Genomic DNA, 13,995 nt, shown 5'->3' on the forward strand with positions numbered 1-13,995 from the left:
AGAACGCAAGCTGGTGCGTTTCTGAAACGCTCCACCCTGGACCCCGTTTACGAAACACATTGTTTTCACTCCGTTGTCGTGTAAACGGAAGGGCGAAACGCATCAAAACAAACGGTGTCGTGTAAAATGGGGCCTCAGTCACTAATAAGGCATCCCCTCGGTCCTGGGGGTGGGCCTTCCGGAACCGAACCATCGCTAGTGCTAATGGCTCGCTAGCAAACCAGTTCTGGTAGCTACAGCTGAAGTAAAGACAAAAATAGCAGCTGAAATTCTCAGCGAGCACAACACACACAGACACACAGAGAGCAGTGGAGGCGTGGAAATGCATGTCAGCGATAGTTGCCATCCGTCCCGTGAAGTACGGAACCCCGCATATTACGGAGCCCCGTAACATACGGGGTTCTGTATTTTACGAGACAGGCGGCAACTCTAGTGATGATCCACTCTGTGTTAAAGGAAATCCATCGCAGTGACGGAGAGCTTTTTAGAATCTGTGTGTGTGTGCGCGTGCCTGATTCACACTCCAGTCCAGTAGGTGGTGGTAATGCAGTTCTATGTTGGTTTGCCAGCCACCAATAAACCCACAAAAAGACGACGGAGCACCAATGCTGCTAATGCTAGTGAGGAGCACACACAGAGACAACTGAGAGCTGCAGAGTTTAAACGAAGCATCGAAACAGTAATTTTGTGTCGATAATTTTTTAGAATCGAATCAATCGAGTTATTCGATGAATCGTTGCAGCCCTACCCAGAAGCAGACACGGTAGACAAGCTTAACACACACAAATATCTTTTCTTTATCTACTAAGTTCACAAACTCAAACAGATATTGAAACACTTTTAGCAAAACTAGGTGAACACAGGTACTTCACGGGCAGCTCACGGGTGGTTACCAGGGCGGTGACTGGCAGGTGAGTGATGTCAAAGCAGAGGGAGAGAGTGATTAGTGTATGGGAAGAGGAAGGGATATTTTACAACCAGCGCTGGAGAGGGAAAGGATGACTAAATGGCTTACTCGGAGTATCTTGCAATTGAGTCCTTGAGGAAGCAGTGGTGTGGGCGGTGATGTTCCAAAATGAGTCCGAGGGGGAGCAGGCAGGCTGAGGGCTGGTGAATCTGTGATGCGAGCTTAACGCAGGAAATAATGCATGATGAACAAGTCCACAAAAAGGCATTCGAAACTTGAAGCCAATCCAAAATGTCACGAGTGGAGACTAGTTACCCTACTGGAGAGTTAACACTCGGGCGGAGACAGGAGGCTCGAGCTGGTCTTTAAAAACTGGAGGAATTGCTGATGAGCACCAGGTGTGATGGTTGCAGTGGAAATCACCTCCAGCTCCACTCTGCAGAGGAAACCCAGCCACCCAGCCTACAAGGAAAAAGGAACACACCACGCTCGAATCACTACCACCTGAACCCTGACATTCAGACCCCTTTAAATTTTTCACTCTTTGTTTCGTTGCAGCCATTTGCTAAAATCCAAAAAGTTTATTTCTCATTAATAGACACTCAGCACTCCATCTTGACAGAAAAAATATCAGAAATGTAGAATTTTTTGCAAATTTATTTAAAAAAAAACTGAAATATCACATGGTCTTAAGTATGCAGGCCCTTTGCTCAGTATTGAGTAGAAGCACCCTTTTCAACTAGTACAGCCATGAGTCCTCTTGGGAATGATGCAATAAGTTTTTCACACCTGGATTTGGGGATCCTCTGCCATTCTTCATTTCAGATCCTCTCCAGTTCAGTCAGGTTGGATGGTAAATGTTGGGTTTAGGGCAATTGGACCCTGCGGTCTTTTTTGTTTGTCTGGACATGCTAGATATGTGTACCAAATTTCATACATGTACGTGAAACACAGCAGTGGGAATTGAACTGAAGGTGGCACTGTAGAGCCATTTTGAAAGGGCCATGCCTGAAACCATTAAAATAAGTAAATTTTCACCAGACCTGACGTGTGCGAAATTTCATGAGTTTTTCAGCACTCAAAAAAGCAATTTGCCTAAATAATCAAAAGCAGATACAATAGGGCCTTGGCACAGGTTGTGCTCAGGCCCTAATAAAAACACTTGGTCAAAGGACCCAGGACCATGTCACAGAGAGCATATTTTATCTGTGTCCCTTTTTTTTAACACTGTTTTTGTTTCTAATCTACCAAATAAACTGCGTTGAAAGCAAAAGCTGCTCTACAGCCTGATGATTATGCTGAGCATGAAGACAGAAGGAAGTGGTCTTATTACACCTTTATAAACCTCACAGCGAGCCGTTTCGCTGTGTTTGTATACTTATGACCAACTGATTGTGGTTAAAACACTGAAAAGCACAAAACCACCTCCATCTCGCTTTCTTTCATCTGAACTGCTCTCAGTACCAGGAAAACAAAACTTAATGTTTGGCAGAATGAGGTCACTTCCTCATTAATCTTTGTCCATTAAAGTTCTCAGTCTCCCCAATCAAAGGGACTCAAAGCCACAAACACACCTAATTATATAATCACATTCATATTTACCTGATATTACAGCATCGATTAAAAAAGAAAAAATCTCACAGTGATGAGTGGAGAGGAAACCACAGTGCTGTCAGTCACAGAGGGAGGAGGAAGAGAGCATGAACACAAACTGATCAAACTTACAAAGTTTTAACTGACCGAGTGTGAGGATGGAGGAAACGTGTCTGCTGCAGCTGCTCTGTAAGTTCACTCTGTTTCTACAGACTGCAGAAATGTTTAAAAAGGAGGGAAAATATTCCTCCGATGTTTGTTTTTAGTGACGTTTGTCTGCGTCAGGATGAGTTTGTGAGAATTAGGAAAGGTCGTGATGATGCTCTTACAGGAAGTCTGCATTTGTTTATTTTAAAATTTAATGCAATTATTTTCTTCATGTTTGGATGAATTTGTTGTTTCAGCACTTTTCCTCCTTCCTCCTGATTTTTCATCAGTGTTTTCTCGCTCTGCTCTCTGATCACATCATTAAACCTCTCGAGCTCTAAACTAACCTGAGCGCCATTTCTCTTTAGTCCTGACCTTCCTGCTGATCCACACCACAAACCAAGGTCAGTCAGCTTCTTCCTCATCACTCTGGAGAGGGTTCATTTCAACATTCATGCTTTGATTTGTTGCTCTAACAGTCTGCGTTATTATTAGTTATTAAAGATGTAATGAACTCTCGTTTCATACTATCTGCTTTGCCGTGGTACTTCAGAGGGCAACGTGATGAAATAAAACCTAAACAGGTCACAGGTGTGTGTTGTGAAAAAAGTACAAATAATGAAAAAGGAAATAAAAGGAAATGATCAACCACAAAGGGAGGGAATAGTTTTAACGACTGCACAGGCCCGTGGAGGAAGTGACCCTGTTACAGAGACAAACAGGCGCTGATCTGAGAGCAGAAACTTCATCAGAGGTCACGAGTGTCGCTTCATTGGACTTGTCTGTGACTATGAACTGTATATAAAAGATGGCTGCAAATCAAATCAAAGCTTATTTGTTACATGCATGGTCATACAGGATACAACTAGCAGTGAAATGCTTTGACGACTACTCTTACACTATAGCGCAAGAGGGAGATATAAATACAGTGATCAATCAAAATGTAATCGAAAATGTGCACTGAGGGAAAACGGAGGTGGAATAATTAACAAGCTATAGTCAAAATAAAGTATTAAAAAAATGACAAAATATATATAAAATATAACAAAATATGAATACACCAGAATATACATATTAGTATAGTGGCCAGTAGTAGCCAGTAGTAAGGGCACTTTGATTGGTGTCCTAACAGGAGCACCAGGCTGCTCAGATCTGAATACTTTCTTCTCTTTTTTCATTCAGTTCATCTGACTGTGAGTTCAAAGAGCCGTCAGCTGTTTAAAGAACAGTCTGTGACTCTGAGCTGTGAGGGGGGCGACAGCTCTGCTGGATGGACTCTGAGGAGAAACACAACTGAAGGACAGACTCAGTGTGGAGATCAGTGGGGAAGATGGTCTGACTCTTCCTGTAAGATCAGTATGACGCTGCCGTGGGACAGTGGAGTTTACTGGTGTGAGTCCAGAGAGGGTGCCATCAGTAACATGGTTAACCTCACAGTCACTGGTAAGCTGAGTGTGTGGAGTTAGTGTTGATGAAGCTGTGTGTAAATGGATGAAATGCTGTAGTTTGTCTCTGTGTTGAGGTGGATCAGTGATCCTGCAGAGTCCTGTCCTCCCTGTGATGGAGGGAGATGACGTCACTCTGCTCTGTCAAACAAAGACCACTCCCTCCAACCTCCCAGCTGCTTTCTATAAAGATGGCTCCCTCATCAGGAAGCAGCCTACAGGTCACATGACCATCCAGCATGTTTCCAGGTCTGATGAAGGCCTCTACAAGTGTGACATCAGCGGTCATGGAGAGTCTCCATCCAGCTGGATCACTGTCACAGGTGAGGAGCTTCACTCTGATTTAACCTCTTAATTCATCCACACATTCACCTGAACAGGTGGGATTATCTCTGCAGGTAGACCTACAACCACAGCCCAACCCACCACCACAGCTCTGCCCATCACCACAGCTCTAACATCTGAGTCTTCCTTCCTCCAGCCTGAGCTCAGACCGCTCTTCCACCTGGTGGTGTTCTGTCCATATGTGATCTCCACTCTCCTCATGGTGTCTTTATATCGACGCAGAGCCACAGGTAACAATTTTTTAACCCAACTGCTTTGGGCTGCTTGTTATTTCATCTAAACGGGAAACTATCTCCTCATTTCAGTGGTAACAGCACCACCTGCTCAGGCTGGCAAGAGATCGGCTGAGGACTTTTATGACATTGAGGCGGTGACCTCTGAGCACCACCTCTGAGATGCAGCCAAGAAATGTCAACACAGCGCAGCACAGATGACACATACAAGGAAATCTCTGCTTCCTGATCGTCTCCTTTATGGCTCTTTCCACACTTCAGGACCAACACTGGTCCTTATAAGATGTAAAATGTAGTTTATGTGCCTGATTCACCTGTAGACAAACCGACCAGTGGATGTATCCTCATACTGGTTTGATTGTGAAGATGAGCTGAAGTTGCGTTTGTCGCTTCCTGCTGTTAAAGCACGTCTCCAGCTTCAGAGAGCTGTGCAATCTGTTTTCTTTTTCCTGTTGTGTAAAATTGTTAATAAAATTACAGCAAAGATTATAACTATAACGTAAAGACTGGTGTATATTATTCCTACACAGTATCTGCAGTACACTTTATTAGGTACACCTTGCTACCACCAGCCTGAAGTGTTGACACAGTGCACGATGGAGCCACCAGAATGCTGTAGCAGAAATCAACAGTCATCAGACCAGGCAGCGTTTTTCTAATCTTCCATTGTCTAATATTACTGAGCCCGTGCCACCAGGTACCACTCTACCCGGTGTGCTCTTCTGTTAAACTAATGTGCTCTTCTGCTACTTTGTTTGACATGCTGTGCATTCGGAGATGCTCTTCTGCATATTTTGTTTACAGTGAATGGTTATTTGAGTTACTGTTGCCTTTATATCAGCTCAAAGAAGTCTGGCCATTCCCCTCTGACCTCTGACATACACACGATATTTTCCTGTTTTTGAACCATCCTCCATGAACCTAGAGATGGTCAAATTGGAAAATCCCAGCAGATCAGCAGTTTCAGCCCATCTGGCACCAACAAACATGCCACATTTAAAATCACTTGAATCACTTTTCTTCACCATTTTTCAGCTGGTCTCCTGCTATGTAATTGGCCGATTAGATAATTGCATCAACAAGTAGTTGAACAAGTGTGCCTAACAAAGTGGCTGGTGAGTGTATATCAGTGAGTGTATACCGTGTGCCTGTGTTAGTTACTCAAAAATAAGCAGCCTGGTGTCAAAGAAAATATGTTTAATTGTGTCAGAAGTCACTGAATTCAGATAAATTTTTATTATACATGAACAGAAATCATATATTTTGGGAGGAACACAGAGTTCAGATTTGGTCTGTTAATCAGTAATTAATTATTTGGGGTGTAACTTTAAAAACCTCTTAAACACACAGTGACTACTTAAATCACTAAAAGATCCCTCAGAGTCTCGCTCACAGCTGGTGGGTTACAGTTCGCAGCCCTGCTCCTTTTAGTATATTTCTATTCTATTTCTTGATGAAAATGTTGAACTTTTTTATTGTGAACATGTTTTTAAGTTTTGATTGTTCTGTAAATAAAGAGGCACCCACTGTGTTTTTTCACGTGAGTCAGGTGGAAAGTCCGTGTGCTAATTGTGGTCTGCTTGTGGTTGACAGAGCGAAGCATCCTCTGAGTTTTGTTTTCTTCTGTGTTTTAGTGAACACCACAGGCTCAAGAAACTGAGCGTCTGTGTGTGTGTGTGTGTGTGTGTGTGTGTGTGTGTGTGTGTGTGTGTGTGTGTGTGTGTGTGTGTGTGTGTGTGCCTGTGTGTTCACACAGACAGACAATATGTGTGGGGCTGAAGTTTGCGGTTACAGTTCAGATCTCCTTAAAATGATCTAGCTGAACCAGATGTTCTCCTAAGGGACAAAAACAGGAGTCTCTGTGCTCGTTCACACTTCCAGAGAGTTTCAAGCCTTCTAAGTTCAGATGCTGTGACTCTTACTTGGAAAATCTGGCGTATTCTGTTTTTGCTCCTCGACAGACTTGTCAGAGATGAAAGAGTAATGCAACAAGCATGGAGACAGGAGTGCAGCTGCACATGTGGGCTTTATTAGTTAGCCCTGGTTGTTACAGAGGAGCATGACCTGAGCAGACTGAGTTCTGAGTATACTAGAATATGTGAAAATACGTATTTACACAGGTATGCGATTCTGTAACACAGAGAGAAAAAAATACATCAGCTTAGCACATAGTGTGGGAGCTAGCCTCCATTAGCTTCAATTATTCTGAACAGACCATTAACAAACTTAACACTGTATTGTGTTATGTGCTTGCCTCCCCATGTTAAGTCCATATTTGTTTCCCTGTTCTATTTTGCCAGTCTCCTATTCTGTGTGTTTTTTGTCCAGTTTTGCTTCCTCTTGCAAAGTGCATTTATTCTTCAGTTTTCCCTCTGCCCCTTGTCGTGTGCTCCCTCCTGGCTCTCTCTCTTCTGGTGTAGGTTTTACCATATGTTACTGCCAGTTTGGTTTTTGTGAGATATCAGCAATAAAAGCTGTTAAGTTCATCTCAGCCTCTGAGTCCGGCATTGTGGGTCCATTCCCTACATCCCACACAGCCACACATGACAAACACTGCACAAAAGGCCCAGGATCATGACAAATAGTATCATATACTGCTGTGGCTGGCAGGAGTGAGGACCACTAAGCTGAACACCAGAGACAGGGTTTAAACACAAAACACAGCTTTATTGTTGAAGAAGAGTTTTTACCCACAAGCCATCCGTCTGCTCAACTCTGAGCCCTAACTGGACCATTATTGCACAATGTAAATATTATAATTTATAAAAGTGTGTATAGTGTATAGTATATAGAGTATAGTGTATAGTGTGAATTACTTTTTTTTATTTTTATTCTTCTTATTTATATGTGTGTGTATATATGGTTGCAGGTACAAAATACATTTCACTGTGCATTGTACTGTGTATAACTGTGCATGTGACAAATAAACACTATCTTATCTTATCTTATTGCTGGAAACAGGACAGCAGCATAAAAAAGGCACAAACTTAAACTGCCTGACGACGCACAGCAGGAGGAGAACCAATGATGCAACAAGGACCAGACACAGATTAACAACTTAAGTACACACAAGGTGATCAGGGAACAGGCAACAGGTGAGGAGCACAGCTGAAACTAATTACAAAGATGAGACCAGGGGAAGCAAAACTAAACACCAAGCACAATGAACAAGGAACTATCAAAATAAAACAGGAAACAACTAGACAGAGACAGAAACGTGGATTTGACACACCGCAGAGGAAATAAACAACAAAACACATGAGACCAGGGACATGACAGAGGGACAGGACAGACACAGAGAAAGGGACAAAGGGAACTATGAAAACAATAAGAAAACAACTATAACTAAGAACAAGACAGGAACTAAGATGTATGAACAAAACCAAATACAAACTGGAAAGCATAACAGGAGCTCAATGAAAACAGAAACGAAAAGAACTAAACACAAAATGCTGGGCACATGGCCCAGGACCGTGACAAACAGCCTTAGAAATCAGATGAAAACTCAGAGGGTGGATAAGAGATAAAAATAGAACTGGATTTTGAGTTGAACTGAATTGGAGTGGAAGTGGAAGATTGCTGCTACTCCTTTTCCTCAACCAGCTACATGCGGCTTCAGCTTCTTGTTATGAATTTGTGCTCTCAATGCACTCACCAGCCTAGGCTCAAACTGCCTAAGTAAGATGTGTCCAAGAGTGATTCCTCCACAGTGTTCACTGGAAACACTCTATACTGACTGAGTCTGAACCTCCTGAGCTTAAATTTATGAAAGAAATCATGTGAAAGAAATTGTAGTACTTCTAATGTCCATTTGAGGCTGGCAGTACATAGTTTGTCATTACAGACACAACTTGAGATTTGGTGTGAAGCACATACACATGACTAAAAACTCTTCTCACACATTGAATGCTTTCATTTTCTGACATGTTTTAATTTTTTCACGTGTTGTTTTTGTAAGAACCAGGACAGCAGAATTCAATAGGTCAGAGGTTTGTGTTTTACCGGGAGGATTGAGAGGCTTGTCAAATTATAGCAGTCCATAGGCATACACCCAAATCAGAAACTCTGGATGAACAAAGTTCATATCTTTCTAAAGTCATTTCACTCTGCATTTAGATGTGGAGACACTAACATTACAGCACAGCCAAGGCCACAGGTTGAGACAGGCTGTGGGTAGTAGGAACTATTTACCATGTGACTGAGAAATTGCAGCTGAAGTGGTGAGGGAAACTGCCAAGAAGGTGTTTGCTTTAGCCTCTGGACAGAGGAAAGAGAACAAGGAGCCATGGTGATGGAATGAGGAAGTACAGAAAAGTATTAAAAGGTAGAGTTTAACAAAGAAGAAGTGGGATGGTCAGGGAGATGAAGAAAATAGACTGGAGTACTGGGAGGCTAGGCATACAGCAAAGACAGTGGTGTCAAAGGCAAAGCAAAAGGCTTATAGCCAGCTGTATTTGAAGCTGGACAATAAGGAAGGAGAAAAGGACTTGTATCGAATTAGTGAAGGAGGACATGCAGAGGGTTGGTGTGACAGAAGAGGATGCTAGAAATAGACTGAAAAGGAGGCAGATGATCCACTGTGCCAACATCTAAAGGGAAAATCACTTGAGGTTGGCTCTAAAGCCAGTCAATAATAACAGCCTCACACTTTAAAGTATCCATCTTAATAGAGCTGAAATGGGCCTCTATGGATAAATTTACCGTTCATAATAAAATGTATGTTTTTTCTGTATTTCTATGTCTTACTCTCATTATGTGTTTCTTGGCTACATACAATACATGTCATGTGGGAACTGTGGGGCAGGCAGGATGGACCCAAATGCAGAACTCTGAGGCAGACTGAACTTAAACGTGGCTTTATTGTAGATAGTGTGAAACAAAACGCAGAGGAATGGCACTCCAACAAAACTCAGACTGAATGTAAGCCAGGACAAACACACCTGCATGAGAGAGGACACAACAGAGAACAAAACACACACTGGGGCTTAAATACATACAGGAGGTAATAATTGAAGACAAGAAACAGCTGGGAAACACAGAGCACAGGTGAACAGAATCTAACAAATTAAACAAGGGAAGCAAAACTAAACAACACATAGGGAACACCAGACTGTCAAACTAAAACAGGAAACACCTAACAAAGTATACACAGACTTACAGTAACACGGGAGACTGGCATACAAAGGAACCTAAACAGGGACCAAGGCACGGGGAAAAAGACAGAGACACAGACATGGGACAGAGACGCAGACTAGACAACACTGGGAATAAAACTCAATACAAAAACACAGGAGGTGAGGGACATCACAAAAGGACAAAACAGACAAGAACACAGATGCAGGGGAGACATAGGGACAAAGGGAACTAGGAGTCAAAATGTAAACCATAACAAACTAGGACATAATAAAACTCTATGAAAACAAAACTAAAAACCAAATGCTGGGCACAGGGCCCAGGACCATGACAATACATAGTTTGTCATTACAGACTCGTCTTTAGATTTGGTGTGAAGCACACACCCATGACTAAAAACTCTTTTCACACATTGAATGCTTTCATTTTCCAACATGTTGCTTTTGTTTTTGAGAACCAGGGCAGCAGCATTCCGTAGTTCAGAGGTTTTCTCAAGAACAGGCCACAAAGTACAACATTTTCTCATTAGAGTGTGTCATCTTTTGTTTCCCTTGAAGTATCTACATGTGGAACTCCATGAACTCATCCACCAAACTACACTGCTCCAAAAAATAAAGGGAACACTTAAACAACACAATATAACTCCAAGTGAATCAAACTTCTATGAAATCAAACTGTTCACTTAGGAAGCAACACTGATTGACAATCAATTTCACATGCTGTTGTGCAAATGGAATAGACAACAGGTGGAAATTATTAGCAATTAGCAAGACACACTCAATAAAGTAGTGGTTCGTGGATCAGGTAGTGCAGCTCATCCACGATGGCGCATCAATGCGAGCTGTGGCAATAAGGTTTGCTGTGTCTGTCAGCGCAGTGTCCAGAGGTTGGAGGCGCTACCAGGAGACAGGCCAGTACACCAGGAGTCGTGGAGGAGGCCATAGGAGGGCAACAACCCAGCAGCAGGACCGCTACCTCCGCCTTTGTGATGGGAGGAACAGGAGGAGCACTGCCAGAGCCCTGCAAAATGACCTCCAGCAGGCCACAAATGTGCATGTGTCTGCACAACGGTTAGAAACGGTTCCATGAGGACGGTATGAGGGCCTGACGTCCACAGATGGGGTTTGTGCTCACAGCCCAATGCCGTGCAGGACGCTTGGCATTTGCCAGAGAACACCAGGATTGGCAAATTTGCCACTGGCGCCCTGTGCTCTTCACAGATGAAAGCAGGTTCACACTGAGCACATGTGACAGACGTGACAGAGTCTGGAGACGCCGTGGAGAGCGATCTGCTGCCTGCAACATCCTTCAGCATGACCGGTTTGGCATTGGGTCAATAATGGTGTGAGGTGGCATTTCTTTGGAGGGCCGCACAGCCCTCCATGTGCACGCCAGAGGCAGCATGACTGCCATTAGGTACCGAGATGAGATCCTCAGACCCCTTGTGAGACCATATGCTGGTGCAGTTGGCCCTGGGTTCGTCCTAATGCAGGACAATGCTAGACCTCATGTGGCTGGACTGTATCAGCAGTTCCTGCAAGATGAAGGCATTGAAGCTATGGACTGGCCCGCCCGTTTCCCAGACCTGACATGTTTAGACATGTTTTTTCTGTATTTCTATGTCTTACTCTCATTATGAGTTTCTTGGTTACATAAAATACATGTCATGTGGGAACTGTGGGGCAGGCATGATGGACCCAAATGCAGAACTCTGAGGCAGACTTACCTTAAAGGTGGCTTTATTGTAGATAGTGTGAAACAAAACGCAGAGGAATGGCACTCCAACAAAACTCAGACTGAATGTAAGCCAGGACAAACCAGACCTGCATGAGAGAGGACACAACAGAGAACAAAACATACACTGGGGCTTAAATACACACAGGAGGTAATAATGGAAGACAAGAAACAGCTGGGGAACACAGAGCACATGTGACACCCTAATGTGTAATCACATTAAATATTTGTTTTTGCGGTTGAAATGAGAGAAAAAGTCACTTTGAGGATGACTTCGTTTAAGTTGTAGTTACACCCTCCATGCCAGAAGGTGGCGCATTGCTCTGTGAGACAGAATAGCGAGCTTGTAGGTCTCCATCTCCAATATGGCAGAAGCGAGGCACTGAGAAACCTTACCAGCCGTCTGTCTCATCATTTCCCTGTGTTTTACAGGTTAGTAACGGTCAAACTCGCATGCAAGGAGTTTTAAAATACTTATAAGGAACACAGCTAAATGTGAATGTATAGATCAGTTGATAAATTTTGTAGTTACGTTTTGAGCGAGGTGAAAAGACAAAAGGTGCTCAAGTCAGGGAAACACTGCGGGTGCCGTTTTGCACAAACTGCATACCTATTTCAAGCTCCTTTGTAGTTAAGAAGGCTCCGTTTTGTATTCTGACATTGTGATTTAGAGTTAACATGCCGTTGGCAGCGATCAACATGTGTTTACTGGTTCTAAGATGCATATTGAGAATGTTAAAACCTAAAGTTAAGCCTGCCAGCATACATGTGTTAGTCCCATGTAATCTGTGAGCTAGTAAACTAGCCAGCTCTATACTAAGCATTGGTGTATGATAAACAGCCCAGCTGTGAGTATAGAAAAGGGTATCTTGGTCAAAAGCAGAACAAATACCGTGTTTTCCGGAGTATAAGTCGCACTTTTTTTCATAGTTTGGCTGGGGGTGCGACCTATACTCCGGAGCGACGTATATGTGACATTTATAACACATGAACCAAAATACTCCAGCCACTTGACATCTCCGTGAACCGGAGCTTTAAGGCAGTCTTGCGTAACCTGTGGGCGCAGTGGATGATGGATGGAGAGCACAGCTTAACGGCAACTGGGAGAATGCGCCACCCAACTTTCCTGGAAGTCATTGGATGGATCAAGAAAACATGGGCTTCAGTGACAACCAAACCATCCTGTTGGGATTCAGAAAGGCTGGAATAATTGGAACTGCAGCTGACGACGAGTCTGACTAACGCGACACAGAAGAGGAAGCGGCGCTTCGTCTACGGAGTGTACGGAATTGTTTAGAAGTGACACCGAGGATGAAGAATTCAATGGATTGATGGTTTGGTTAACTTGTTAGTATGTTCTTTATGCTATGGTTATCTGAATAACTTAATGTTACGTTAACATACCGAACACGTGTTCGTTGTGCGTCATGTAGCTGAATGTGCTACGTTAGCATAACGTAGGTGTAACCGTGTTCGTCCTGTTCTTTAATCCATTATTATTTTAAATTGCCATTCAAGATGGATTTCTGCTCTGGGTCTCGGTTTCTATCAAACCCCCCCCCAAAAAAGTGCGACTTATAGTCCAGTGCGACCTATATATGTTTTTTTCTTCTTTATTATGCATTTTTTGGCTGGTGCGACCTATACTCCGGAGCGACGTATAGTCCGACAAATACGGTAGGTAAATTGTCATGTAAAAGGATGATTGGATTATTGGTCAGTTAAAAGCCACTGTATGATGAAAATGTATTAAAGATGTTTCTTCCGCATACGAAGGACAGCTATTATGCTGCAGTTTGAAAATACATGTAATTGTATTAATAAATATGGCAGAAGCGAGGCACTGAGAAACCTTGCCAGCCGTCTGTCTCATCATTTCCCTGTGTTTTACAGCAGTGGTCCCCAGCCTTTTTTGAGCCGCGGACCGGTTTAGTGTTAGAAAATATTTCCACGGACCGGCTTTTAAGGTGTGGCGAATAAATACGTCAAAATAAATGATACGCCCATAACCAAGTGTGATATTTTCTACGTATAATAATAAAAAACGTGAATCCACTTTGTATTCGTATGCAACTCTATCAGCAGCGTTCTCGTAACATCCCGCCTCAACATGAATAACAGGCTCTCTCCCCACAGCGCTCCCTGGTCAGCTGTTAGAGCCATGGTAACGTTAAAACATGCCTTCAAAATAAGATACACCGCAAAAACAAATACAGTAGAAATCACCTCAGTCGGATTCAAATGGCCCAGTTTGGGGTCTGTTATCGAATTTCGCTGCAATGGCTTCTGCTTCATCCCTGGATTTGCTTCTGCAAATTTCATAATCTGAAATTTTGCTCGTAAGTGCGAGTTCGTAGCTTATGCTTCCCATGATTGTCCCCGGTGAAATGAACTGATATAAACACTAAAACGATCTCCAGGCGTTGTTAGTGTGTGTAGTTGTGCATGAAAGAGCCGA

At 43.0% G+C, this 13,995-nt stretch overlaps 1 protein-coding gene across 1 annotated transcript; it reads left to right on the plus strand.

The window, feature by feature from the left end:
- The first annotated feature begins 2,564 nt into the window (after positions 1-2,564).
- On the plus strand, positions 2,565-5,072 carry LOC115797563 (low affinity immunoglobulin gamma Fc region receptor II-like). The gene is made up of 6 exons (XM_030754163.1): positions 2,565-2,689; positions 3,016-3,051; positions 3,830-4,090; positions 4,170-4,415; positions 4,509-4,667; positions 4,743-5,072. The coding sequence occupies exons 1-6, from the start codon at positions 2,659-2,661 to the stop codon at positions 4,829-4,831; spliced, it is 822 nt and encodes a 273-aa protein (XP_030610023.1). The 5' UTR covers positions 2,565-2,658; the 3' UTR covers positions 4,832-5,072.
- The last annotated feature ends 8,923 nt before the right edge of the window (positions 5,073-13,995 follow it).

The sequence above is a fragment of the Archocentrus centrarchus genome, chromosome 18, assembly GCF_007364275.1.
Source record: "Archocentrus centrarchus isolate MPI-CPG fArcCen1 chromosome 18, fArcCen1, whole genome shotgun sequence".
In the NCBI taxonomy this organism is placed as follows: Eukaryota; Metazoa; Chordata; class Actinopteri; order Cichliformes; family Cichlidae; genus Archocentrus; species Archocentrus centrarchus.